The following is a 27,368-nucleotide window of genomic DNA, read 5'->3' on the forward strand; positions in this document are numbered from 1 at the left end:
GGGCTGTGATGCCGAACCGCAGCTCTTCTCCTATTCACTTGAATAGGAGCAGAGCTGCAGCACTCCAGCTTGGCCGCTATTCCATGACCGGAGCTATCAGTTTCCGGCATGGACGTTCAATGCCCGGAGGCAGCGGGAGCGGCTTAACCGTGCGGGTCCAGGTGCCGGACATCCACAGATCATATACCGTTGGATAGGTCATCAGTTTTCCGGCAATGGACAACCCCTTTAAGTGTAAAGGCTGATGCACATGACTGTATTTGTGATACATGTGATGTGGACCCCAAATACAGTGATTATATGGTGGTATAGAACGGAACGTGTCAGGAGAGACTGTGGTGTGATATGGCACACAATACTGAACCTCATGAACTGCAATATGGTGCACTGTTAACTGTAGGGACCATAACAATGATAACTACTGAGCAGACCATGAACATTTTTGCTCAGTCTGTCTTACTAGAATAACTGGTCAGTAACTCCTGCACCGCCAGTACTGGTTGACATTCACTTTATGGTAAAGTGAAGGTTCCTTTTTGCCATTAAAAATTCATGTGGATTCGTAGATTTTTTTTTTAAAAAAGGTAGAAAACCCCATTTAATATACCCTGTTAGGGAGTCTATAGAGGGGGTCCTCTGTTCATTATCTTAATCTCTCGGCCGGAGTGGAGAGAGAACAACCTTTTAAAGGAAAAGTGACAAATCCACATGAAGTTTGATGGTAAAAAACAACCTTCACTTACAAAGAAGCATCTCTCGCTCTGGAGAACCTGTCCTGTATTACAGAGTGCCCATTTATATTAATGAGTTATCTGTGTAATACCCAATTTCCCCTGTGGTGTCGCTGAAGGGGAATTGAATACTTACTACCAGGTTTCCCTACAGATTACAACTGAACACTGTGGTTCCCAGCAGGGGGACACTATGTGATCAGCTTATTGTCAAGAAACCCTTCTAAAGTAAGGGGTTCTCCACTTTGGACAATCCCTACTTTGTTAGGTTTGTGGTGTAACTATAAGGTGTCTTATTTAAAGGCCTCCGTGTGCAAATATCTTACTACATTTGACATTAATGTAAATGCAACTGATCGCAGTTAGGACCATTACAAGAGACACTTACTGGCTTTTCATCCCCATCTAAAACATCTTCCTTGGTGAAGAGGCGAATGCAGTCCATCAGGGAAACCTCAGGAACGCTTTTCTGTATAACAGAGATATATATAAAAGACATTATTTATAGTCAGATGAACAGAAGAGCTTTATTGACTTATTGTACCAACTTATCAATCAAATGCAAAATATAATATAGATACATTATTTAAGAGACAACAGGGCACATTTATCAATGCTTTAAGCCAGATTTCTGACATCATTGTATTGAAAAGAATGTCTGGCCGAGTACCATAGTCTTCAAGCCCGCAAGCCACTCTTTTTTGCCACATAATTTTATGTAAAAAAGGAGCATGGCTTTTAAGTCGTATATTCTGTGACTTATATACTTGAGAGTTCCAGCATTTTTCAGCACAGAAAAGGGCGGTAAACTACGCCGTATTCCTTAGGCCTTATTCACACGAGCGTGTGCATTTTGCGCGCACGGTTTTGAGGTTTAGAAAAAGAAATGAAGGAAGTGCTTTTATTTTTTTCCTTCATTTCTTTATCTACTGTTACGCGAATCACGCACGACACACGGAAGTGCTTCCGTGCGCGATTTTCACGCACCCATTGACATCATTACCTAAACTGCTGGGGAAAAATGAAAGCTGCACTGCAACTGGTTGCTATAGGTAACCAGGAAAATTTTTGACTTATAATAGGGCCCATCCATATTTTTGCAGCCAAAACGAACTGAAACCTTGTCAGAGGCTCCAAACAAGTGTCAGCAGTACCAGGATTGAGCCTCTTCTCTCTGATTCATCTGTCCACGTGGTCAGAATGCAGCAGAAAGATCGATGGACCAATCAGAGAGAAGCGGCAATTATATTGCATATATCCCTTCCTGGTAAGAACCGTGTGTAATATCATTATGCGAGTTTGTACCCCAATCATAACAATAGAACTCTTCTGCAACACAGATCTATTATATGTTCCCACCTTGTAACAACTGTGTGTATAGAATTATTATAATTATAACAAGTGAAAGACTATGGACACATTTAGTCATGTTTATTATATATATATATATATATATATATATATATTTTTATTTATTATTCAATCCTTATTAAAAACAACATTACAATAGAGTATATATATGCATCTTATACAAAAGAGCACCCCACCCGCCTCACTAAAATCTGTAGGGAGAGAAGAAAACAATAAACAAATAAATATTTGCAAAATCAGTTTGTAAGTCTAAAGTGCTTATTATCCTTTCTAATAATTGTGTGCATGCTTCCCAATATGATCTCAATTTTACCCCCTTTTTAGTAATTTATTAATTAGAACCTTGTAGCTTTTATACCCCAGACTCCTCTATACTTGCAGGGATGGGGAATTCCTAGATAACCACCTCTGGCTATAACTAGCCGAGCCGGAAAAAAGACTTTGTATAGTATATCCATTTTAACAATGTCCCGGTCTATACCAGATACAAATGTATCTCTAACCTCCACCCTGCGTAGACGTTTCACAGTATCACGGTTCACTCCAATGTTTCTCACCCCATTGCATAACCACCATTCACGTTGAAGCTCTACATTCTCCTCTAAGCATCTGACACAATTAGAGGATTCTCTTTCCCCCATCTTATATAAGCTAACCGTGGTAAGATATAACCTGTGTAGTCACCTTGTGTGTGCTAGCAGTGAGATCTGGCACTGGAATGCCAAAAAGCCTCATCTTTACTTCCAACACTTTTTCCACAGCTCTGTAACTCAGACAACTGTGTTTCCTGATACTTCACGCATGAATACTATAAATTCTAGACAAATTTCCCTTTGGATTACGTGACCGGTCTATATTATGTGAATCACTCGCTATACATCTTTTTTTTCCGTGCTGTGTTATTTAGCGGTGCTTCGTTGTGTGGAACATTAAATTCGAATTGCGGATCCCCATATCGCTAAAAACTATATGCCGCACTGAGGCTACATTCACACGAGCGTAACAGATTTACGTTTATGAGCGTTACGTCAGTGTGTGTTGCGTTATTGCATCTGTGCTTTGCAAGTGGCATGTGTTTTTCACGCAGTCGCAAAGCACATCTTTTTTTTTTTCAATGGAATAGATGTGTAAATCACGCACAGCACACGGATGTACATCTGTGTGCTGTGCACGGTTTTCATGCACCCATTGACTTCAATGGGCGCGTAAGTGCGTGAAAACGCACCAATATACGACGTGCAGTGAGTTTCACGCAGCGGACTCTCGCTGCGTGAAAACTCAATAGTGTGTGAATGGCCCCATTAAAATCAATGGGTCCGTGTGATTTCCATGCGCAGCACAAGGACGTTATTCACGTTCGTGGCCCGTAATATGCACATATTTAACTGCTATTATTTGCTAGCTGGAAATCCATCTGATTGTAGATTAATACAATATATTGTCTTAACCAACTTTAGATATGCAACAGGTTTAAGTGTCCTGACACATCCTAGAGTAAAGTTTAACAGACACATAAAAAAATATTGATCCATCGTGCAGGTATGTCCTCTTGGTGTGCGATCTAGAGGGGCAGTGTAGTCATCTGGAGTTTCTATACATATCACCACCCTTCTAATCTGAGGCCCTGATCAAATTATCAGTTTTCCCTGAATTACTGAGTTGCCACCATCTTATGTTTTGGGAGTTCAATTGCATCATCAATAAAGAAATGGACCGATGAAAAGGAGAAAGGAGTATACAGTACAAACAAGAAATTAAACATACAATATTACCAATTGGTTGTAATGAAAAAAATAGCAGTTTGTCTATAGCAGCTTATATGTCCTACAACACATTACAAGCTGCAGGATGCCGTTCAGTAGTCAGTCGTACAGACTAGCTTATTGTCAGCTCCTCTCCTGAACACTATTCTATGCGGACATCTTTACTAGCAAAGAAAATAAATATAAATCAAATAAGATGTCAGCTTAGGGCCTGTTCACATCAGCGTTGGCTTTCCGTTCCGCGGTTCCGTCGGAGGTTTCCGTAGGGTGAACCCCGCAACGGAAAGTCAAACTGAAACCACAGCTTCCGTTTCCGTCACCATTGATATCAATGGCGACGGAAACATTACTAATGGTTTCCGTTCGTCACCATTCTGGCAGGTTTCCGTTTTGACGGAATCAATAGCGCAGTCGACTGCGCTATTGATTCCGTCAGATATCAATGGTGACGGAAACGGAAGCTGTGGTTTCAGTTTGACTTTCCGTTGCGGGGTTCACCCTACGGAAACCTCCGACGGAACCCCGGAACGGAAAGCCAACGCTGATGTGAACAGGCCTTAAGTTAAGCTTTCAGAAGAGCAGAGAGAGGCTAGAGAGGAGTTGATATTCAGCTGGTCTGTTAGACTGAGCACTGAACGGCATCCAGCTGCTTTTATTGTAGGACACACAAGCTGCAGAAGACCGTGCAACATTTTTAAATTAAAACTAATTGTAAATGTTTTATTTATCAAAATACATACAACCACCCAAAAAAAAATATATGTTTTCAAATGTCAGCAAAGGTGTCCATAGTCGTTTACCCTTTTGCAACACAGTGTATATAGTTACATATGTCAATACCGGGTAATCACTGTGTGTACATCAAATATACATAGTGGTTACCAGGTAGGACATACTAGTCCTTCTCAATGAATTAGATCATCAAAAAGTAAAAGTAATTCAATTCAAGAAGTGAAACTCATATATTATATAGATTCATTCATTACACACAGAGTGATTTCCAGCATTTTTTTATTTTAATGTTGATGATTACGGTAACAGTTAATGAAAACCCAAAATGTAGTGTCTCAGAAAATTTGATTATATAAGCCCAATTTCTAAAATGATTTTTAATACTGAAATGTTGGCCTACTGAAAAGTATGTACAGTATATGCCCTGAATACTTGGTCAGGGCTCCTTTTGCATGAATTACTGCATCAATGCAGCGTGGCATAAGGGCTATCAGCCTGTGGCACTGCCGAGGTGTTATGGAAGCCCAGGTTGCTTTGATAGCGGCCTTCAGCTCGTCTGCATTGTTGGGTCTGGTGTCTCTCATCTTCCTCTTGACAATACCCTATAGATTCTCTATCGGGTTTAGGTCAGGCGAGTTTGCTGGCCAATCAAGCGCAGTGATACTGTGGTTATTACACCAGGTATTGGTACTTTTGGCAGTGTGGGCAGGTGCCAAGTCCTTCTGGAAAATGAAATCAGCATCTCCATAAAGCTTGTCAGCAGAGGGAAGCATGGAAATTTCCTGGTAGATGCTGCGCTGACTTGGGACTTGATATAACAGTGGACGGCCGCGCCAGTACCGAATATGTGTATATTTTATGTATTGAGACTTATTTTAATGTTTATTGTAAAAAATGTGTGTGTGTGTATTTTTTTTAAAATTTAATATTGCTTTATGTTTTTACTTTATTTTTAAACTTTAATGTACTGGCATATATCAGATATATGCCAGTACATTGGTCTGTGTACTGATAGGTATGTCCTAACAACTGCCTGCGTACTAAGTATGCCCTAACAGGAAATATGGCAAGACAGCCCTGGGGTCCTTCAATGGACACTGGGCTGTCTGCCAATATATGGTATATAGGTGTATGCGCGCGCGCGGTCAGCATGAGGTGATGCTGCCGGCACTGCACTATTGAGCGGCGGCAAAGGCACTGAGGAAAGAACATGGGGGCATTTTGCAGTGCGCCCGTCATGTTCTGTCTTCAATGCCGCCGCTCATTAGTGCAGCGCTGGTCGCATCACATCATCCTGACAGCACACACTTGTCAGGACTCCGGGGCGGGGCAATGACTGTATCACACAGCCGCAGCCCCGCTCTGATACAATCATGTGTTACTATACTTAGCTGTGCGGCCGCACAGCTTAGTATTGAATTACATGAAATAACGGTATCGAACCGTTTGGGGATGCACAGTATCGAAGTTTCAATGCATCGTGCATCCCTATTCTGAGATCTATTACTTTTTAATTTTCCCTTTTATGGAGCCATGTGGGGGCTTGTGTTTTTACAAGGCAAGCCGTCGTTTTTATTGGTTCCATTTGGAGGTACATACGACTTTTTCATTACTTTATATTTCATTGGCGAGATTACCAATTAACAGCAATTCTGGCATTGTTCATTTTATTTCTACAGCGTTTACACGCTGAACTAATAACATGATATTTTAATAGTTTGGACTTTTACGGATGCGGTGATATGAATTATGTTCTTTAGGCTGTACATTTTTTCTATATGAAAAGGGGAAACAATTTTTTTTCTTTAACTTATTTTTCTCTCTACACACATATGACGATTGTGTGTATGTATGTTTCGATACTCTGCACCCCCAAACGGTTCGATAGCTCAATATAGTAACACATGAATGTATGAGAGCGGGGCTGCGGCTGTGTGATACAGTCATTGCCGCTCTCCTGAGACCTGATAACAAGTGCGCGCCGTCAGGATGATGTGATGCGGCCGGCGCTGCACTAATGAGCGGCGGCACTGAAAACAGAACATGGCGGGCGCACTGCAAAACACCCCCATGTTCTGTCTTCAGTGCCTGAACCGCCGCTCATTAGTGCAGCTCCGGCCGCATCTCCTCATGCTGACCGCGCACGCACTTCCGGACAGGAGCTGGGCAATGACTGTATTACACAGCCGCAACCCCGCTCTATAACCGCGGAGATCAGAGAAACTTCTCATCTCCGCCATTATTCGCGCGAATGCTGTGATCACAGCGGACTGCAGCATTCAGGGGAAAATGAGAAGGGGGGATTGCCACTTGGATCGCGTCACAGGAAATTCCTGTGACGCGATTGAGGGACATACCATATATGGGCAGACAGCCCAGGGTCCTTTGAAGGACCCCAGGGTTGTCCTACCATATTTCCTGTTGTTAGGGCATGCTTAGGTATGTCCTAACAACTGCCTGTGTACTATCCGTACACAGGCTAATGTACTGGCATATAGATATATGCCTGTGTACTATCTATATATAGATATATACCAGTGCATTAAAGTTTAAAAAATAAAGTAAAAACATAAAGTAATATTAAATAAAATAGAAAAATACACATACACTTTTTTTTTTTTTACAATTAACATTAAAATAAGTCTCAATACATAAAATATACACATATTGGGTATTGGCGCGGCCGTAATAACCTGCACAACAATTTTTTTGCATCACTTATGATGTGTACGCTGTAAAAAAATAAAATCTGCTTTCTATCACTTATTGTGGGGCACGAGGTGCGATGAATTTAACCTCCATGTGCCTCACATTAATAGTAATTAACCCCATCATGTACCTCACACATTAACCCATTATGACTGGGAAATATGATGGGGTTAATTACTATTAAGGTGAGGCACATGGAGGTTAAATTCATCATCACACCACGCGCCTCACATCAGAAAATGGAAGAACTTTTTTTTTTATTATTACGGTCGGCAAAGTATCGAAATCGCAATACTAAACGAAGTATCGGTATCTAAGTCCAAATTCTGGTATCGTGACATCCCTAATATATATATGTGTGTATATATATATATATATATATTCATTACATAGTATTACATAGTATTACATAGTTAGTACGGCTGAAAAAAGACACATGTCCATCAAGTTCAACCAAGGGAAGGGAAAAGGGAAGGAAAAATTTCTACACATAGGAGCTAATATTTTTTTGTTCTAGGAAATTATCTAACCCTTTTTTAAAGCAATCTACTGTCCCTGCTGTAACCAGCTCCTGCGGTAGGCTATTCCATAAATTCACAGTTCTCACTGTAAAGAAGCCTTGTCGCCTCTGCAGCTTGAACCTTTTTTTCTCCAGACGGAGGGAGTGCCCCCTTGTTTTTTGAGGGGGTTTTACAAGGAACAGGATTTCACCATATTTTTTGTATGTGCCATTAATATATTTATATAAGTTAATCATGTCCCCCCTTAGTCGTCTTTTTTCAAGGCTAAATAGGTTTAATTCTTTCAATCTTTCCTCATAACTTAAATTCTCCATGCCCCTTATTAGCTTCGTTGCTCTTCTTTGTATTTTTTCCAACTCCAGGGCATCCTTTCTATGAACTGGAGCCCAGAACTGGACTGCATATTCTAGATGAGGCCTCACTAATGCTTTGTAAAGTGGCATTATTACATCCCTGTCCCGCGAGTCCATGCCTCTTTTAATACACGACAATATCCTGCTGGCCGTTGAAGCAGCTGATTGACACTGCATGCTGTTATTGAGTTTATGATTTACAAGAACACCCAGATCCTTCTCAACAAGTGAATCCGCCAGTGTAGCGCCCCCTAGGACATATGATGCATGCAGGTTGTTGGTACCAAGATGCATAACTTTACATTTATCTACATTAAACTTCATTTGCCAAGTGGACGCCCAAACACTTAGTTTGTTTAAATCTGCCTGTAATTCATGAACATCTTCCATAGTCTGAACTATATTACATAGCTTGGTGTCATCTGCAAAAATAGAAATAGTGCTATTAATCCCTTCCTCTATATCATTAATAAATAAGTTGAATAATAGTGGTCCCAGCACTGAACCCTGGGGTACACCACTTATAACCGGGGACCATTCAGAGAAGGAATCATTGACCACAACTCTCTGGATACGGTCCTTGAGCCAATTCTCAATCCAATTACAAACTATATTTTCTAAACCTATAGTCCTTAATTTACCCATTAGGCGTCTATGGGGGACAGTGTCAAATGCCTTTGCAAAGTCCAAAAACACTAAATCCACAGCGGCCCCTCTGTCTAGACTTCTGCTCACCTCTTCATAAAAACAGATTAGGTTAGTTTGACAACTTCTGTCCTTCATTCTTATTTGTTACATCTTATTAAACATTTATTTTTTTTTTTGTCTCCCTGCCATGCGATCAATGGATCACTCATGCACTCACTTATTGCCATGGCAACTGTTTAGCACCCTTCAATTTTGTTGCCAAGAAGGGGGCGTTTGGGGAATAGAGCAAGTCCCCACAGTCTAACCACGGCATCTAAGAGGTAAAGAGCCAGGATTACAGTTATCTCCAATCCCAGCCGACGCAGGCGAGTGTTAGCTGTATAAAAAAAGCCAGCACAGACCGCATAGTGCAGGCGCCGCTCCTAAGCCTGCACCATATTGTTGTAACGCACATCCGCCGTACATAGATGGCGTTAAATCCTATTTTACAGTTTACATATAGTATTAATTACAGAAAAGTAGTTACTTTACTTATCTTGTACTGAATGAGTTACAACAGGTGCTGCATTGACAATCCCCAAGGCTTCAGAGATGAAATGTCACAACATGTCTTGGTGGTTTAACCCATAGTGTTTCTACGGCAGCCACTAACGGGCTTTATTCCGATGCAATAGCCTTTTTACGGCGCTGCATCGGAATAAATAAACAGAGCAGGGAGCTGTTAACCCCTTCCCGCTTTTGGGGCATGACTGTGCGTCCAAATTCAAAGTACGTTCCCGCACACGGGCGTACAGTCACGCCCTGTAGATAAAGCCGGCACAGGAGCTGTGCGCGCTTTAGCTTCAGCGGCTGTCTGCTGTCATACACAGCTGACATCCCGCTGCAATGGCTGCGATGGCAGTTACCGCCGATCTCAGCCATTTAACCCCTTCTGTATCCCCCCCGGGATGGATCGCGGGTGGCGATGGTTGCTATGGCAACCAAGAAGCCGTTGCTAGGCTTCCTGGTTGCCCAGGTACGGAAGCCTATTAGGTCCTGCCCGAGGCAGGACATAATACGCTAACAGTCAGATGATGAATGGCAGTTACAATACACTGCACTACATTCGTACATACATAAGTAGTGCTGTGTATGGTACCGGGGATCAGAAGATAAGATCTTCAAGTACCCAGGTCAGTGTAATAAAAAAAAAAAAAAAAAATGTTAAGGAAAAATAAATAAATAAAAGTTTTAACCAATAAAAACAACAATCGTCGTTTCCCTGATCAACTCCTTTATTATTAGACAAAAAATGGAAACATGAAAAAAAACTATACATAATAGGTATTGCTGCGTTCGGAACGGCCTGATCTATATAAAGGTCACATTATTTTTACCGCACGGTGAACACCGTAAAAAATTTTAATAAAAAACAATGACAGCATTTTATTTTTTGGTCATCTTGTCTCAAAAAGAAATTTAATAAAAAGTGATCAAAAAGTTGCAAGTAACGCAAAATGGTATCAATAGAAACTACATTTTGTCACGCATAAAACAAGCCCTCCCGCAGCGATATCAACTAAAAAAGAAAAAAAGGTATGGCTGGCAGAAAATGGCGACACTAAAACATGATTTTTTTGTAGAAAAGAGTATTTTTATTGTGGGAACGCAGTGAAACGTAAAAAAACGATATCAATTTGGTGTCGCTGTAATCGTATCGCCCCGCAGAATAAAGTTAACATGTTGTTTATACTGCACAGTGAACACTGTAAAAAAAAAAAAAAAAAACGTGCTAGAATGGCTGTTTTTTTTGGTTTCCTCATCTCACAAAAAATTGAATAAATGGTGATAAAAAAAAATAAAAATAAATAGATAGCATGTACCCCAAAAGGGAACCAAGAAAAATTACAGCTCGTACCACAAAAAACACGCCCTCACACAGCTCCGTCAATGGAAAAATAACACGTTATGACTTAAAACGCAATGATGCTAAATCACGGCCCAGACTCATTTTTTAGGTCCAGTAGAATTTCACTAAATACCCCACATTGTCATTTGCTGGACCCCACAAGTGGACCCCGTAGATGCAGTGGAGATGAGGAAACTTTAGGGCCTTGTGCGGATTATAGGGCTAGTGAAGAAGTCAAAGATTAGGCAATACTGGGGCGCAGATATTTTGTATAATACCCAATAAACCCGGCCTGTGCATAAAGGATTGGTTCAAAACCACACCAATCCATGGATTACTCATTCACTCCATTATTACATCATCATATATATGACCTGTTGCACTCCGCCCAGCTTACATATACCGATGTACTCCGCCCAGCTTACATATACCGATGTACTCCGCCCAGTTTACATATACCCTGATGTAGTCCGCCCAGCTTACATATACCCTGATGTAGTCCGCCCAGTTTACATATACCCTGATGTACTCCGCCCAGCTTACATATACCCTGATGTACTCCGCCCAGCTTACATATACCCTGATGTACTCCGCCCAGCTTACATATACCCTGATGTACTCCGCCCAGCTTACATATACCCTGATGTACTCCGCCCAGCTTACATATACCCTGATGTACTCCGCCCAGCTTACATATACCCTGATGTACTCCGCCCAGCTTACATATACCCTGATGTACTCCGCCCAGCTTACATATACCCTGATGTACTCCGCCCAGCTTACATATACCCTGATGTACTCCGCGCAGCTTACATATACCCTGATGTACTCCGCGCAGCTTACATATACCCTGATGTACTCCGCGCAGCTTACATATACCCTGATGTACTCCGCGCAGCTTACATATACCCTGATGTACTCCGCGCAGCTTACATATACCCTGATGTACTCCGCGCAGCTTACATATACCCTGATGTACTCCGCGCAGCTTACATATACCCTGATGTACTCCGCGCAGCTTACATATACCCTGATGTACTCCGCGCAGCTTACATATACCCTGATGTACTCCGCGCAGCTTACATATACCCTGATGTACTCCGCGCAGCTTACATATACCCTGATGTACTCCGCGCAGCTTACATATACCCTGATGTACTCCGCGCAGCTTACATATACCCTGATGTACTCCGCGCAGCTTACATATACCCTGATGTACTCCGCGCAGCTTACATATACCCTGATGTACTCCGCGCAGCTTACATATACCCTGATGTACTCCGCGCAGCTTACATATACCCTGATGTACTCCGCGCAGCTTACATATACCCTGATGTACTCCGCGCAGCTTACATATACCCTGATGTACTCCGCGCAGCTTACATATACCCTGATGTACTCCGCGCAGCTTACATATACCCTGATGTACTCCGCGCAGCTTACATATACCCTGATGTACTCCGCGCAGCTTACATATACCCTGATGTACTCCGCGCAGCTTACATATACCCTGATGTACTCCGCGCAGCTTACATATACCCTGATGTACTCCGCGCAGCTTACATATACCCTGATGTACTCCGCGCAGCTTACATATACCCTGATGTACTCCGCGCAGCTTACATATACCCTGATGTACTCCGCGCAGCTTACATATACCCTGATGTACTCCGCGCAGCTTACATATACCCTGATGTACTCCGCGCAGCTTACATATACCCTGATGTACTCCGCGCAGCTTACATATACCCTGATGTACTCCGCGCAGCTTACATATACCCTGATGTACTCCGCGCAGCTTACATATACCCTGATGTACTCCGCGCAGCTTACATATACCCTGATGTACTTCCTCCCAGCTTACATATACCCTGATGTACTCCGCCCAGCTTACATATACCCTGATGTACTCCGCCCAGCTTACATATACCCTGATGTACTCCGCCCAGCTTACATATACCCTGATGTACTCCGCACAGCTTACATATACACTAATGTACTCCGCCCAGCTTACATATGCCCTCACATTATAAGATGAAATACCAGTACAACACAAAGCAAAATCTGCGCTTCAAAAGCCAAATGGTGGTCCAACAGAGCCTGGCCGAGTGCCCAAACCGCAATTTATGACCACATATGGGGTATTACTGTATTCTGGAGAATCCGCTTAACAATTTATGGGATGTGTGTCTACGGTGGTACAAGCTGGGCACAACACATTGGGCACTGAAATGGCATATCTGTGGAAAACAGCAATTTTCAATCTGCAACATCTATTGTTTACTCATTTTTGCAAAACACTTGTGCGGCCAAAATGCTCACTACACCCCTAGATAAATTCTTTGAGGGATCTAGTTTCCAAAATGGGGTAAGTTTTCAGGGGTTCCACTGTACTGGTACTATAGCTCAATGCAATATGGTGTCAAAAAACGAATCTTGTAAAATCTCCACTCCAAATAGTAAATGGCGCTCCTTCCCTTTAGAGTCTTGCTGTGTGTCCAAATAGCCGTTTATGACCACATGTGGGGTATTTCCCTACTCTGGTGAGAATGCTTTACAAATCTTATGGTGCTTTTTCCCTTTTATTTTTTGAGAAAATGAAAAATTTTGAACTAATGCTACGTGTTATTGGAAAATAATGTAATTTTTCATTTTCACTGCCCATTTCTAATAAAATCTATGAGACACATGTGGGGTCAAAATGCTCACTACCCCCCTAGATGAATTCCTCAATGGGTGTAGTTTGCCAAATGGAGTCACTTTTGGGGAGTTTCCACTGTACTGGAACCTAAGGGGCTTTGCAAAAGCGACATGGTGCAGAAAAACCAATCCAGCAAAATCTGCTCTCCAAAAGCCAAATGGCGCTTCTTCCCTTCTGAGCCCTGATGTGTATTCATACAGTGGTTTATTACCACATATGGGGTATTTCCGTACTCTGGAGAAGTTGCTTTACAAATGTTGGGGTGCTTTTCCTCATTTATTTGTTTAATTACATCTGAAAATAGGCCGTGTGAACATACCCTTAGAAGTGCCGAGTAGTCTCTATTGAACAATTAATTGATATAATACAATTAGTATGGAGTTCATGCAGCGAAGAAATGAACTCGTTTTCTAACCAGTTATGTCGTGTACTTTTAAGCTGATGCCAGTTAGATGGTTCACATTTTGGCTTGCTATACTCTTGAAACATGCCAGTGTAATTTCTATATGAGATTCTCCAGTTGATTATATATTGATGATTGTTAGATTAGAAGGGAGACCTCAAAGAATGGTATTGTTCCAATTTACAGACATTAGTACGATTATACAGAACTGTTGCTTATCATTGCTTACTGTTGTCATTTAGGCCAATGATAAGCATTTTAAAGGGGTATTCGTACGGGCAAAAAAGTGCCTGATAAATGCTTGTCCCACCTCTGAGACCCGCACCTATTGAAAATGGGGGTCCACTGACGGCACATCCAGGTGGAGAATAAACGGAGAGATGGCTGGGAATTAAGGAAATAGCTGAGCACAGCAACCCGCATCTATCAGAAATTTGTGGCATATCCTGTGAATATGCCAGATATGTCTAATAGGAGAATACTCCGCCAGGAGATACAGTCCCTAAGTAAAAGATGCTGTTTCATGCGTTTGTACTCAATATACTAAATATCCCCCAAGTGCCGATGCCCTCTTGGCTAATCAGAAGCAAGTGTCAGATCTGTCTAGCTTATTATACTCATTAATTCTTTTTGAGAGATATGGTGACCAAAAAATAGCAATTTGCGTGTACAATATATATATATATATATATATATATTTATTTATTACGTTGTTCACCTTTTACGGACGCGGCGATACCAGTTATGTTAACTTTTATTTTTAACATTGCTTTAGGGAGAAAAAAAAAAAACGGGAAAAGGTTTTTTTTGTGAACTTAGAACGTTTTTTAATGTTCCAAAATAAAAAAAATATATATATTTTTTTAAATTAATCCCCCTAGGGGACTTGGGCCAGCGATCGTTTGCATGCTATACTGCAACACTAATGTATTGCAGTATATCACTATACAGACAGTGTCCTTTGAAGCCCTGCCAGAGGCAGGGCTTCAAAGAAGTACAAAGATGGCAGACCTGGGGCTGCCATGACAATCATCGGCAATCCCCGAGATCGCGTCGCGGCCAAGGGCGCGTTGGAGGGGCCGCCACCCTGATTCTAAAGATTTAAATGCCGTGGATGCGAATGACCACGGCATTTAGGGGGTTAAACGGGCAGAATCAAAATGTTCTTTGATTCCGCCCGTTGCAGTGAGGTGTCGGCTGTATTACACAGCCATTACCCGCTAAGTATGGAGCAAGCTCAGCCCGTTCCATACTTCCCCTTAACAGCTGCATGTACGTGGCATGTCGTTAAGGGGTAATAAACACATTTAGGATTAATTTTAATAATACCTTAGCAATGGGTAGAGACAAGTCCCAGAAGGGGTCAAATACAGTTGAACAATAGCCACATTCGGTGCACGTAAGGGAACTCTTCAACTGCCCTACAAACAGTTCTGTAAAACGAAAGAAGAATGAAAAGATTAGGGTATAATTACATGAAAGAGAGCCAACTAGGACAACATTAGGAAACAGCACAAATGCAAAAAGAAGTAAACATGTTCTCCATCCTTCCCCAAAAATATCTGAGAGGAGAACACTCAGGCTGGAACATCACCAATTAACAAACTGAAGCTGAAGAAACCTCTCTCAGACTATTGTACAGACATTTCTGTCCTTCAGCTGCTCACACAGCGTGATTGTGCAGTGAAAGAACCTGGGCTGGAACAATGAGAAGTGTATGATTGGTCACTGATTGGTCAGCCTCATACACTTCTCTTCACAATGCCCAGTTGGTCAAAAGTAAAAACACGCCCAGTTGTCTATTAAGAAACTCATCAGCATAAATCTAGAATTGCTCATAACTTGCTCAAAAATGATCATTTTTCAAAATAAAAACCACTGTTGTTATGTACATTACAGCACCGATCAGATTATGTAGGAGATAGGACACTTATAATCTGGTGACAGAGCCTCTGAGGCGTAAATATAGGAAAAAGCGATTCCCGGCATTGTTTTTCTTGTTTATTTTTTATCCCGTTCACGTTTCACGCTAATTAACCCGTTAAATTAAGTCTTCAGGTTATTACAGTCGTGTAGATACCTAATATGTGTAGGTTTTTTGTTTTTATGTAATGTAGGGGCAATAAAATATATTTTATGCAAAATAATGACTTTTTTACTTTTGTTCCTTTTTTTTAAAATCCCATTATGGGATAACTTTATTTCTAACAATTTTTTACTAATAATGTATTAGCATACTCTTGCATGCATACATTACACGGTGTCACTTTGACACAGGCTGCTGTTAGGGCAGCACATGGTGTGCCCGAACAGCAGGCAAACGGAACAGACAGCCCTGAGGTCCTTTGGAGACCCGGTGATGCAATCAAAGAGGGGAATTCCCTTTGATTATGCTGCGGTCACGGACAACGGCGATCAAAGGGTTAAGCAGCTGGGGTAGGAATGTTTTCCAACCACAGCTGTGTTCAGGAGGCTGCTCTGAGATCAGGAGAGGTTCGTTACAGCTTTTGCTTAGAGGATGAGCACTCACACGAGCGCTCATCAGCCTCATCTACAGCGACACCAAAATACGTCGTTGCAGACCGGGGACCTGCACCGCCTGACGTCAAAAGACGGTGGGCGGTCGGGAAGGGGTTAAAAGTGTTGTCCTGTCTTTTGTAATTGAAGCTTAAATCCGTGTGAAGAATTTAAAAAAAGTCCAGCAACTTTATACTTTTTGTTTAAACTTTTCACCATTTGCAAGATCTACGATTGCGGTCAGTAAATGAGAACACTCTTGTCTACACTGTACAGACCTAGTCCTGCTCTCAACTGACAAGTGGGTACAGTTTTTCCAGTGTAGGTAATGTTCTGCGGAGCCTGGACTCCAGAATGGTTTATGGTGTTCAGACATTGCAGTTAAAGCGTGAACATGATGGAAAAAAAACATGAATTGTACTAGCAGAGATTTGTGTAGCTGCTGCTAAAGTATTTAGCTCAGAGTATTGCCTAGAATGCATTGTATCCTGTATATAGAGCAGCTGTACCTAGCGCTGAAGGTGTTCATAGCCTTTTAATGTGCAGATTTCACCAGTTTCCCTAATTTCACCTTACCCACAATTTTGCTGTCTTCCCTCTCCAGGTACCTCTTCCACATTTGCTTCCCTTTCTCTGCATCACTTGAAGAGAAAAAACACAAGAAACTTAAATGTCATATTGTGGCAAGTAGAATAATTCATATATATCCTTCTGTACACAGAAACCTCTATTATGCTTCATATAGACTCCCGTTGCGCTGTTTCTGCCTTAGTCATTCATTGGTTAGAGAACGCTGCCATTCAGGTCATTGACCCCTGTGGAGACATCCACAATGTGTTCTCTCTAGGTGACTCCGCCGCTCCTGTACTGAGAGCGGACACTCACCTTGGATGTACCGACGCAGCCGCCACTGTAGTGGTTTTCCATAAAACAAGAAAACGGTCTTCAAAAGGTATGTTCACACGGTACAGATTTGCCATAGGCAGAATGTTAGCAAATTCTGAGCGTGTGAACATGGAATAAAATCTATATCATAGATACATGTGAGGAGATCACATTGGTGAATTCTATGATCTCGCACAACCAATGATTTCCAGAGGGACTCATAGAAATCCTTGGCACTGTTCATCTGACAACATCCCAAATAATCTGCACATGGTGCTTTGCTTACAATCACGGAGTAGTGCAGAAGGGGTTTGAGCACTCTATAGAGGCCTTCACCAATGTCACCTTTTCACACGCAACTATGACATATCGGAAGGCCATTTTGACTAGATATCCAAGATGTTTACATGTAGCTGAAAACTTCAACAGCCTGCAAATCCAGTTCCATCTGCAATAAAATGTGCTGTAGCTTTCACCCTGTGCATTGCAAATCTGTCTCGATTACACACCACATGGGGCATGCTGCAAAAAAAATATCAGTAGCCTGTTTACAATTGCGGTAAAAAAAATCCTTTTACATGAATTGTACTACACTTTGTTGTGGATTCAGTGCAGATACTGCATCGAAGTTCTGCAACGTATATGCGGCTGTATGTGAACATAGCGTCTAGCTATTAAAAGCCATGTTGAGACGTAGTGGATCTGTTTTGCGGAAAAACCGCTACGAAGTACAATACAGTGCCCTATAAATCATGGACTTGTTGCCGCGGTAATTCACTAGCAAAATCCGTACGTAACACATGCAGATTTCTATGTGGATTAACGGCTGCCTCTGGGTACCCTTAGCAACTTTTGCCATGTTCAGAAATGTAATGATTTTACTCTAACACATGAAATGATTGGCCTTCATTATGATGATCATTAGATCTATGATACCAAGGCGGCAATAATGTTAAATCTATCTTAGCTTAAAGAGGCTCTGTCACCAGATTTTCAAACCCCTATCTCCTATTGCAGCAGATAGGCGCTGCAATGTAGATTACAGTAACGTTTTTATTTTTAAAAAACGAGCATTTTTGGCCAAGTTATGACCATTTTTGTATTTATGCAAATGAGGCTTGCAAAAGTACAACTGGGCGTGTTTACAGTAAAAGTCCAAGTGGGCGTGTATTATGTGCGTACATCGGGGCGTTTTTACTACTTTTACTAGCTGCGCGTTCTGACGAGAAGTATCATCCACTTCTCTTCAGAACGCCCAGCTTCTGGCAGTGCAGACACAGCGTGTTCTCGAGAGATCACGCTGTGACGTCACTCACAGGTCCTGCATCGTGTCGGACGAGCGAGGACACATCGGCACCAGAGGCTACAGTTGATTCTGCAGCAGCATCGGCATTTGCAGGTAGGTCGATGTAGCTACTTACCTGCAAACGCTGATCCTGCTGCAGAATCAACTGTAGCCTCTGGTGCCGATGTGGCCGACACGATGCAGGACCTGGGGGAGGAAGTGAGTGACGACACAGCGTGATCTCTCGAGAACACGCTGTGTGTCTGCACTGCCAGAAGCTGGGCGTTGTGAAGAGAAGTGGATGATACTTCTCGTCAGAACGCCCAGCTAGTAAAAGTAGTAAAAACGCCCCGATGTACGCACATAATACACGCCCACTTGGACTTTTACTTTTCAACACGCCCACTTGGACTTTTGCAAGCCTCATTTGCATAAATACAAAAATGGTCATAACTTGGCCAAAAATGCTCGTTTTTTAAAAAATAAAAACGTTACTGTAATCTACATTGCAGCGCCGATCTGCTGCAATAGGAGATAGGGGTTTGAAAATCTGGTGACAGAGCCTCTTTAAGGCCTCATGCACAGTGTAAAGTTTTTTTGCATTCACTCCGGATTTTAGCTTGCAAAAGAAAAACTGATCAAATCTACACTGCACTTTTTTTTCAGCACTGCGTTTTATGTTTAAGGCCTCCTTCACACACAGAATTTTTCTGGCGTTTTAAACAATCAAAATAAGCTTCTAAAAATGCTAGCTTTACTTAAATGTAACATGCATTTTTTTTTAAGGCTTTTTAGTGGCCTTTTTAATTTGGTACATGCTTATTTTCTGGTGTTTTTGAAGTCCTACAGAGAAGCCTAAGGTAAAAATACCTGAAAAAAAAAACACCATACCCAGAGCATAGCTGTACTTGGAAAAAAAACGCCACTGGCACCAAAACACAACTGTGCATTTAAAAAATTTACTATAAAACTTTAATGTAACATCTCGCAGCACAAAAAAAAAAAAAAAAAAAAAAAGCACCACAAAATGCTAGAAAAAATGCCATTAAAAACGCCACCAAAAACGCAGCAAAACACTGAATCCAACCAAAAAAACAATTCTGCTAAAATCAGTTTTTGTGGTTTTACTTTTACTTGATTATGTCATGATATGTATTTTTTTTTTTTCATTATTTAGGGCTATTACTGTAACAGTAATACGTCCAAAGTGCAAACTAAGAAAACCATAAGTCTCCCATCTATGAGCAAAACACGAGAGAGAACCATGGCTTTAGTGTCTAGTTTTGGGAACTGCCTAGTAAGGCTTAGTTCAAATTGAATTTTTTACTTCTATTGGCGATCTACTTCTGGACTCTCAATGTATCCCTCCAACGGAGGTCTGCAATGTATCCCATTGCATAGGCAAATGTCTTCCAAATCCGATGTACACGCTAAATGTAGGGCTAAAACACAATGTGAACTTGGCCTAACCTATATGTAATGAATGGAGACAATTTGAAGGCTCTGTCCCTTTAAATAATGTGTGAAAGAGAACGTTACTAATCTTTCTGCCGTATGATGTAAGCGAGACTTCTTGTGTATTTGCTCAGTAGAATGAAATAACAGTGGAGACCTGCCATTACCAATTATAATAATAATCAGAAGTAATTACAGTTACATAATGAGAAATAAATCAGCAGGTGATCTTAGTAGGCAGGGATAATCCTGGAAGGACTCCAGGTATTTTGCAGTGTTGTGAAAGCGGACTTTCTGGTTACACTTTGTATACAACACAATTTCTTCTAGGCCAGTTCAACCGTGGAAAAATACAACGAGGTCCCGGTCTACAAATTATATTTATACTGCAGCAGTGGAAGGGTAGATTTACTTATCGCGGTAATGTTACGTTCTTTGCTGCGATTTTTGGAGAATTTTTTTGAAAATTGTGGCAAAAACTTGTAATATGACCATGACGTGTAAATATACCCTAATAAAAATTTTAGATACATAGACTCCAAGCATATATTGGTTACAGGCTAGGTAAAGTTTAAAAGGCCAACTTCCCCCCATAATGTATCGGATAGACTGCTCCGTAATGTAGAACCATACCGAAGAAAGAATAGAGCATATAGTCGTAATATATAAAAGAATATATCAATTTTATTATTACAAAATAACATACATTTGAAAACACATCATTCGAAGACTCTAGTACTAATACTATGGTACGTCATTCAGCACAGGAAGATATTATGTAACACAGACGAAATGGTGAATGCCACAAAGTTGTATATACTACCCACAGAAGTGATTATACTATATTACATCCATGTGGATTGTATACTGGTCATCCGCAGTGTCCTCTCAGTTATATAAGCATGAAGGATGCTATTAAGTCAGGAGAGAGTCACACCGGGAGGATCAGTAATGAAAATAGTGAGCAGTTATAACAGAGCAGTCTTACCCATTTCAAAGGAAAGTAAGGGATATCGATACACGTCCGTGCTGAGTCGCCCACAGAAAAACCCTGGGGTCTACTTTAGGGCCCTTGAAGAGGAGGCCCAGATCCGGGTGTTTCCATCCCTTTGCTATTGGGTGGCAAAACTGCATTGTTAGCAAAGAGGGTTGAGGAATTGGCCCAAGAGTCATTAACCCCTTGGAGACAAAGCCTGTTTTGGCCTTGTGGCACAGCCGATTTTTTAAAATCTGACATGTTACTTCATGTGGTAATAACTTGGAAATGCTTTTACCAATCCAAGCAATTCAGAGATTGATTTCTCGTGACATATTGTACTTTGTGTTAGCGGAAAAATGTGGTCAGTAAATTGAATATTTATTTCTAAAAAAAAATGTGCATTTTTAAAATTTTAGGGTAGGAACAGACAACGTAAACACTGCAGATTTTCTGCAACGGATTAATTGCGGAAAATCCGCAGCATTTTACAGTAGCAGCATTGTGGGTTAGATTCCAACAAATCTCATCCCCACACTGCGGTAGAGATCAGCTGAAAACACCGAACATAAATTGACCTGAGGTGCGGTTACTTCAACCGCAGCATGTCAATTAATTCTGCGGATACGCAACTCTTCTGTTGCGGATATACCCATTGAATTCAATGGGATGCTTAAACCCGCAAACAAAGCAGCGTGTGTTGCGATATTTGCGGCGGAATCACCGCGAAGCCCTGCAAGACCGCAAGTAAAAAAAAAAAAAAAAGTTATACTTACCCAGAGTTCCCTGCTTCTTCTCCAGTCTGGCCTCCCTGGATGACGTTGCAGGGCATGTGACGCTGCAGCCAATCACAGGCTGCAGCGTCACATGGTATAAAATGTCATCCCAGGAGGCGAGGCTGCAGGATGTCAGAGGGACGCACTGCCAAGTTTAGAGTTTTTAACGTGCTGTTTTCTGCAGCTGTACCTGAATTTGTTGTGGTGTTTCGGCCGGAATTCACCTTCAAAAATTGCAAATGTTTGAATTTTAAATTTTATTTAAAAAAAAATAAAATCTGCAATGTAATCCCAGGAGGCCGGACTACGTGGCGAGAAGTGGGAGGGGGTTAGTATAAACAGGTGTTTTTCTAATTTTATTTTTCCGGCGCCGCTTCGCAGTGGAAATTCTCCCGGAAAAACACATCACAAAGTGGTGCTATTTTCCAGACGGCATTTCCTGCGGTGTTCAGGGCGGATTCGCTGCGCAGCTAATGAAGTGTATCTGCCCTGAATACGTTGTGTGTGTTCCTACCCTAAATGTATCTGCTTGTAAAACAGATAGTAATACCACACAAAACAGTTACTAGTTCACATATGTCTACTTTATGTTTGCAGTGGTTTTTTTTAACGTCCTTTTATTTTTCTAGGACGTTACAAGGCTTAGAACTTTAGCAGTGATTTCTCACATCTTCAAGAAAATGTTAAAAGGCCATTTTTTCAGGGACCAGTTCAGCTCTGAAGTGGCTTTGAGGGCCTTATATATTAGAAAGTCCCTATAAATAACCCCATTTTAAAAATTGCACCCCTCAAAGTATTCAAAACAACGTTCAGAAAGTTCCTTAACCCGTTAGTGACCGGCCCATCGTGTTTCTACGTCGGTCACTAACGGGCCTTATTCCGATGCCATAGACTTTTTACGTCGCGGCATCGGAATAACAGAGCAGAGAGACGTCAAATCTCCCTGCTCTCAGCTGCTAGAGGCAGTTGAGGGCTGGGGGCGTCCCTGCTCTGCCGGGTGAGATCGATATTAGTATCGATCTCACCCGTTTAACCCCTCAGATGCGGTGCTCAATAGCGAGCACCGGATCTGAGTGGTTTTGGAGAGAGGGAGGGAGCTCCCTCTCATCCCACCGACACCCGGCGATACGATCGCCGAGTGTCTGTGTCTCCAATGGCAGCCGGGGGCCTAATAAAGGCCCCCAGGTCTGCCTGGAGCGAATGCCTGCTAGATCATGCCGGAGGCATGACCTAGCAGATGCCTGTCCGTTTTAAACGGACAGGTATAATACACTACAATACAGAAGTATTGCAGTGTATTATAATAGCGATCGCAGAATCGCATATTATAGTCCCCTAGTGGGGCTAGTAAAAAAGTAAAAAAAAAAGTTTAATAAAAGTTAATTAAAAAAAAATGTGAAAAAAAAAATGAAACCCACTTTTTCCCCTTACAAACTGCTTTACTATTAAAAAACCAAAATAAAGTAAAAAAGTTACACATATTTGGTATCGCCGTGTCTGTAACGACCCCGACTATAAACTATCACATTACTTAACCCGCACGGTGAACGCTGTAAAAAAATTAAAAACGACAGAAAAATTGCTGTTTTCTGTGAGTCCTGACTTAAAAAAAATGTGATTAAAAAGTGATCAAAAAGTCGCATCTACTCCAATATGGTATCAATAAAAACTACAAGTCGTCCCGCAAAAAAAAAAAAGGCCTCATACAACCGCATCGGCGAAAAAATAAAAACGTTACGGCTCTTCAAATATGGAGACACAAAAACAAATAATTTAGAAAAAAAAGCGTTTACTGTAAAAGTAGTAAAACATACAAAAACGATACAAATTTGGTATCGTTGCAATCGTAACAACCCGCTGAATAAAGTTATTGTGTTATTTATACCACACGGTAAATGGCATAGATTTAGGACGCAAAAAAGCGTGGCGAAATTTCCGATTTTTTTCTATTCCCCCCCCCCAAAAAAAAAGTTCAGAAAAGTTAATCAATAAATAATATGTACCTAAAAACGGTGCTATTAAAAAATACAACTTGTCCCGCAAAAAACAAGACCTTATACAGCTATGTCGACGCAAAAATAAAAAGGTTATAGCTCTTGGAATGCGACAATTGAAAAACGTAAAAAATAGCTTGGTCATTAACGTCTAAAATAGGCCGGTCATTAAGGGGTTAAACCTTTAGGCGTTTCACAGGAAATAAAGCACACTAGAGGGGTAAATGTACACATTTTTTGCTGAAATTCATTTGTAATACATTTTTTTCTGTGTAACAGAAAGTTTTACCAGAGAAACGCAACTCAATATTTACTGCCCAGATTGTGCAGTTTTCAGAACTATCCCACATGAGGCCCTAGTGCGGTAATGACTGAAACACCGGCCTCAAAAGCACTCAGTGGATTTTGTGGCCTCCTTTTTTTAGAATATATTTTAGGCACCATGTCAGCTTTGAAGAGGTCTTGTGGTGCCAAAACAGTGGAAACCCCCCAAAAGTGACCCCATTTTGGAAACTACACTCCTCAAGGAGTGTTTCTAGGGGTATTTTGACCCCAGTGTTTTTTTTGCATGATTTAGTGGAATTAGGCCATGAAAATGGAGATCAACATTTTGTCCACTAAAATGTTGAATTTTTTCATTTTCACAAGGGATAAAGTAGAAAAAGACGCCCAACATTTGTAAAGCAATTTCTCCCGAGTACGGCAATACCCCACATGTGGTCATATATGCTTTTTTATTTGAGATTAGTTAACCCTTTCAGGACTGATCCTTTTTTTGCTTTTTCATTTTCGTTTTTCACTCCCCGCCTTCCAGGAGCCATAACTTATTCTATTTTTTCGTCATTAGTGGTGTGAGGGCTTATTTTTTGCGGGAGGAGTTGCAGTTTCTTTTGACACCATTTAAACTACCATATAATGTAATGGCAAACTAACAATAAAACTCTTTGCGGGCTGAAATTGGAAAAAAACTGTGATTCCTCCATTGGTATTTGGGTTTCATTTTTACGGCTTTCTCAGTTTAGTAAAAACGCAACTTTATTCTGCATCTCAATACGATTACGGTGATACCAAATTTATATAGTTTTTTTTTTATATTTTACTACTTTTACAAAGAAAAAAATATTTGTTGCGCGAAGTAACCTACTGCCAGAACGTACAGTGGTGTCTTGGTGCACCCAGCTCTCCTGTCCTGTGTAAGAAGACCTAACACCATTATGGGGGACCCTCTCTTGTATGTACACCACTGTGTATGGCAGTCTAAACAAAGGATTTTTTCCATTTAAAAAAAAAAAAAAAGCAATTTTTTTTTTTTTACATAATCCATCCATACGTTTTGGCTGTTGTGAGTTTTTATTGACTTCTAACAATAGGTTACACATGTATGCTACTTTTTCCACTGTCATGTCCATAAATAACATGCGGGAGATTTATATATGCCAGTCCAGATGTATACGCCATTCTTACTCCAACTGAATTCTTTATTAAGATGCAACACATTTATTTAGTGGCGAACGTAGACCGGCGTAGAAAGGTTGATAAATTCCCCCATACGCAAATGCTGATCTTAGAATAGGTGCCGTGGATCTCTCTCCCAGCAGAATTGATCGGTGACAGACCACAGGTAAAGAAAGAGGGAGTTACATATCATTGGCATGGTCGCTGGCCCTGCATAGGGGCATTTGTGGATAGAACTACATAGAGTTTTGGGACACTGTTTGGGGGTCCTGTCTGATACTGTTTTTAGTCACCATGGCTGGCATTTTATGAGAGCACTGACTGACATTGTGTGCGTGCATTATATGGAATAATATTAGTATTAGAATAGAAGCGTTCAATGACCTGTATTAAAGGGGTTGTCTCACAAAACGCATGTATCCCCTATTCACAGGATAGGGGGATAAATATGCGATCGCTGGGGTTTCGAAAGTCCATGAGAACGGAGCACTTGTGCGCAAGTCTTACCATAACTCCATTTATTTCTATGGACCTGCCGGAGACAGTGGACCCGGATGTCCCATAGGTAATGAATAGGGAGCTGGTTTGGCATAAGCACCAGCACTCCATTCTCATGGAGCCCTTCGAGGGACTTTCGGTCCCCGTTCCCCTTATCGCTAGGGGTCCCAGTAATCACACATGTATCCCCTATCCTGTAGATAGTTGATACATGTGTTTTGTGGGACCACCCCACTAAGGCTGTGGTCATACTGAAAATTTGCAGAACTGCATCATTTAACAACAGTGATTCGGCAAAAAAGGCAATACGATTGCACCATGTGAACAAAGCCTAAAAGCACTATGCCAGCAACCTTCTGCCTTGATATGGCCTTGTAACTCCTTGTGTCTCAAACCAGCTGCCCGCATGTGGCCCATGGGGCTCTTATCTGCGGCCTGCGGGGCTCCTTCATGGCCCCTTCTGGACCGGAATCCCCGGCCAGACCGTTGTCGACGCTCTGGCCGGAGATTTTGTGCCTAGTGGTGGGCCCTGACGTCAATGTCCATATATGGACAGTGACGTTAGGGGCTCCTTCAGGAGAGGAATCCCTGGCCAGAGCGTCAGCAACGCTCTGGCTGGGGATTCCACTCCCAGAGGAAGCCCCAATGAAGCGATCTATGGGGGGGGGGTATATGTGGCATTATCTACAAGGTGGTATGTGTGACAATACCTACAAGGGGGTATGTGTGACACTATCTACAAGGGAGTGTGTGTGGCACTATCTACAGAGTGCACGGTGACATGATCTACAGAGGCACTATCTAAAAAGGGGCTGCCCAATCTTGATATCTGCCAAACGCTGCCAACTGAGCAGCCAGACTGCATTTAGCGACACTTAAACTGGAAAACTGCATTGTTAAAATAAGCACGTGGAGTAAACTCGCAAACTTCCGGTAAGTATAAACCTAGCAGTATTATTATAGTAATGTAGTATTATAGTAATGTAGTACTGTTATAGTAATGTAGTATTATAGTAACTCAGTATTATAGTAATGTAGTATTATAGTAATGCAGTATTATTATAGTAATGTAGTACTGTTATAGTAATGTAGTATTATAGTAATGTGGTATTGTTATAGCAGTTCAAATAACTAATTGATTAACAATAATTTTGTATTGTATCAAATTTGAATGTAATGCGGTCCATCAACTTCACATTTTTTCTATGTGCGGCCCATTTACCCGGCCGAGTTTGAGACCTCTGGTGTAGGGGGTATATTATCTCATATATAATTTACTTTCTTTTGGCAGTACCAAAGCCTGTAATGTTTTGTGTGGATCAAATGATTAATAGCAATCACAAAACATCCATGTAGAATTTACAGACCTTAAAAAGTGAAGCTCTACTTTTATTGACATTTGCTGACTAAATAGCCAATGCAAAATCACTTCGTCCCTTTGTAATATATTTTACATTGCATAATGAAATTCTACGGTGAATGGGCTCTAGGTCTAGGCTACGCTATTAAAAAAAAACTGAAACTTTACAGAACAGAAACAAACAGAAACCAACTGCAACTGACGCATCATCATTGAAAATCAATGGTAATGCAAACGGAAGCTATGGTTTTCATTTGGCTTTGCGTTCATCAGTTCTTCTGACGGAAAAGTCAAACGGAACCCATAAACGGAAGCCCGACGCTGAACGTGGTTGAACTTGATGGACG

At 41.3% G+C, this 27,368-nt stretch overlaps 1 protein-coding gene across 2 annotated transcripts in view; it reads right to left on the reverse strand.

The window, feature by feature from the left end:
- The window catches only part of USP2 (ubiquitin specific peptidase 2), a 125,507-nt gene that overhangs the window by 9,923 nt on the left and 88,216 nt on the right, over positions 1–27,368 (reverse strand). For both annotated transcript variants that reach the window (XM_075840089.1, XM_075840090.1), the window contains 3 exons: positions 16,914–16,978; positions 15,150–15,253; positions 1,120–1,200 (listed from right to left, as the gene is read on the reverse strand). In XM_075840089.1, coding sequence (XP_075696204.1) covers positions 1,120–1,200; positions 15,150–15,253; positions 16,914–16,978 — 250 coding nt within the window. The remainder of the gene's footprint in view (positions 1–1,119; positions 1,201–15,149; positions 15,254–16,913; positions 16,979–27,368) is intronic.

Source organism: Rhinoderma darwinii, chromosome 10 (genome assembly GCF_050947455.1).
Source record: "Rhinoderma darwinii isolate aRhiDar2 chromosome 10, aRhiDar2.hap1, whole genome shotgun sequence".
Classification (NCBI taxonomy): Eukaryota; Metazoa; Chordata; class Amphibia; order Anura; family Rhinodermatidae; genus Rhinoderma; species Rhinoderma darwinii.